Source organism: Propithecus coquereli, unplaced genomic scaffold, assembly GCF_000956105.1.
Source record: "Propithecus coquereli isolate 6110/MARCELLA unplaced genomic scaffold, Pcoq_1.0 Scaffold249, whole genome shotgun sequence".
Lineage (NCBI taxonomy): Eukaryota > Metazoa > Chordata > Mammalia > Primates > Indriidae > Propithecus > Propithecus coquereli.
In genome coordinates, this window is record NW_012148052.1 from 76,166 (window position 1) to 79,063 (window position 2,898).

Genomic DNA, 2,898 nt, shown 5'->3' on the forward strand with positions numbered 1-2,898 from the left:
GTGGGCAGTCAGAGAGCTGCCCTGGTCTTGGACAGACTGAGGGTAAAATTAAGGTGGGAAAATAAATTTATGTCTTCAAAAGGACCAGTGGGTTCTCTCTCTATCACGGGCTTCTGAAATCTGCCAACTTGCATAGATCCTACACACCAATGTTTACCTGTGAACACCTGGCCACAGGAAGGACACTGAGGGGCCTCACTAAGAGGAGGGTGCCAAGGGATATTGAGATCAGCCAGCCCAATGCTCCATTTCACAGCTGAGGACATGAGGCTGTGATGTGGAACAGCTGCTGGTTTACAGGCACAGCCGGTACTAGATGTGACACTCTCCTCTTCATAATGTCCTGGGAGTGGTGGCACTTGACAAGAGCAGGCAAGATGGACTGTCCTTTTAGGGGGTATCATGGTGTTTCATCATGACTGGGCACTGACCACCCACTACCCAACCCCACCAGTAGCCCCAGCTCCAGTGCATACCTTAGCCTATCCCTTGTCTGAATCCATGCCTTTCTTTTTCATTGAAAGGTAGAACATGATGCGAGAGCCCAACCAGTCCTCTGTGAGTGAATTCATCCTTCTGGGCTTCTCCGTGGGCCCTAGGACCAGTCCTCTGCTCTTCTTGGCCTTCCTGATGATCTACCTGTTGATTATTCTGGGCAACGGCTTGATCACCACCCTCATCTGCCTGGATTCACACCTCCACACTCCCATGTACTTCTTCATTAGCATCCTTTCCATGTTGGACCTGGGCTACACCACTACCACTGTGCCCCAGATGTTGGCACATCTGGCCAGCCCGAGGAAGACAATCTCTTTTGCTAGGTGCGTGGCACAAATGTACATTTTCTTGGTGCTAGGCATCACCGAGTCCTGGCTCTTTGCCATGATGTCTATAGACAGGTATGTGGCCATCTGCCACCCACTCAGGTACAAGGTCATCATGAGCCCGTGCCTATGTGGGATAATGGTCATTTTCTGTGGACTCTGGGGTGTTGCCTCTGCCCTTGTCTACATCATTTTTGCCATGCATCTGCCCTACTGTGGTCCCAACAAGATCAACCATTTCTTCTGTGAAGTCCCTGCAGTCTTAAAGCTGGCTTGTGCGGACACCTCAGTCAATGACCGAGTAGATTTCATTCTTGGTTTTAGTGTCATCCTGATCCCACTGTCTCTCATCCTTGTAATTTATGTCAACATTTTTGTTGCCATCTTGAAGATCCATTCTGCACAGGGACGGCTGAAGGCCTTCTCCACTTGTGCCTCTCACATCACTGTGGTCACCATGTTCTGTGTGCCAGCCATGGTCATGTACATGAAGCCTGGCTCTGAGGCCTCCCCAGAAGAGGACAAGAAGCTGGCTCTGTTATACAATGTCATCTCTGCCTTCCTCAATCCCATCATCTACAGCCTCCGGAACAAGGATGTGAAAAGGGCCTTCCTCAAGATGATGGGCTGGGGCAGGACCCCAGAATGAGTCCCTGGAAGGATAGCTGAGGGCTGGAGAAACAAGACTCATAGCACACAGTAACTGCCCTAAAGACTCATTCACATGACCCAGCAGCACCAGCGCATGCCGCCCCTCAGTCCCCATCTCAACTCTACGCAGGGGCTTGAGGGACAGCCCACTATTTGGCTGACAGAACCAGACGTTATGAAATGTCTTCCAGGCACATCCGTCCTTTAGTTCCCTTTTGTACTAGGGTCTCGGAGTCTAACAAAAGAGGGGGTGTTTGAGCCAATAAAATCTTTTATGGAGACAAAGGGAATGTGCTTGGGGGTATGCCCTGTGGCTGCATCTTGAGAAAGGCTCGTGACAGTCTAGAAACCACACAGACAGTATCAGGTGACATAGAGAGAGGGGTAAGGGGGCTGATGTTGGAGGATTCCTGTCCCAAGAGGAGCAACAGTTTCAGAGATGCAGATTGGAGACAAGTTGGGATGGCTGGAGCCCAAGTGTCACCTGTCCCACTGACCTTCCCAGACTCATGCCACATCCCTCTGCTCCTGATTCCCTCTCTCCATGTAAACTGGATGTCTGTCATTGCCTTGACTGTCTTTTGCACCTCAGGGCTTCCTCGCATGCCATTCCTTCTCTTCTCACCCTTAACCCCAACCCACTGTTAACTTCTGTTTGTCCATCAGGTCTTGGCTAAACTGCAGCTGCTCAAAGAGGACTTTGCTTGAGACCCAAAGGGTTAAGAGCAAGTGAACCTTCCAAAGCATCCTGCACTTCCCTCTCATGAGAATGAAGGCGCATGGCTCAACATCTTAGTTCTCTGCCAGATATCAAGTTCCGCGAGGCAGGGATCATGACTGTCTGGTTTACTGCCACATCCTCAGGGTCTAGCACTGTGCCTCCCACATACTGGCCTTCAGCAAATATGTTATGGGTGAAGGAATGAGTAGCCCACAGGAAAAGCCAGAGAGGGAAGGTGGTGCAAGTTGATGAATGAGAAATAGCAAAATGCTACAAATAGTGGCACGTTTTAAAAAGGGGAGGAGAGAAAAAAGGATTGAATGTTGTTGCTTAGCCTTAATCATATGGAAAAAATTGTTTGCTTTTGTTATTGATAAACATGAATTCAATCAGTAGAATACCATTTTTCATTGAACAAACTAACAAAATTATTAATAGAAAATGGTGACACTCAATGCAGATAAGGATACAGTGAAATTCACACCCACATTCACTTCTGAAAAGAAGATAATTATTTCTACCTTCCTAGTGCAGTGCCTTCCACATAGTAGGCACAGTAGGTACTCAACATACTTGTTAAATAGCAAAGATGCTAATTATTATGGCTTTATTTATTGAATATTCATATACCAAATATAGTTTTAAGAATATTACATATATTAACTCATCTAACAAAAATATCAACAAATGGAAAGCACATAA

The 2,898-nt window shown here is 47.3% G+C and overlaps 1 protein-coding gene across 1 annotated transcript; it reads left to right on the top strand.

Annotated features, from left to right (window-relative positions):
• Positions 1 to 534: 534 nt before the first annotated feature.
• Positions 535 to 1,473, top strand: LOC105812306 (olfactory receptor 2A12-like). The gene has a single exon (XM_012646707.1). It carries the CDS (start codon positions 535 to 537, stop codon positions 1,471 to 1,473), a length of 939 nt encoding a protein of 312 aa, XP_012502161.1.
• The last annotated feature ends 1,425 nt before the right edge of the window (positions 1,474 to 2,898 follow it).

Coding starts and splice junctions, on each gene's coding strand:
- LOC105812306 (XM_012646707.1), top strand. CDS start 535: ATGCGAGAGCCCAACCAGTCCTCTGTGAGTGAATTCATCCTTCTGGGC.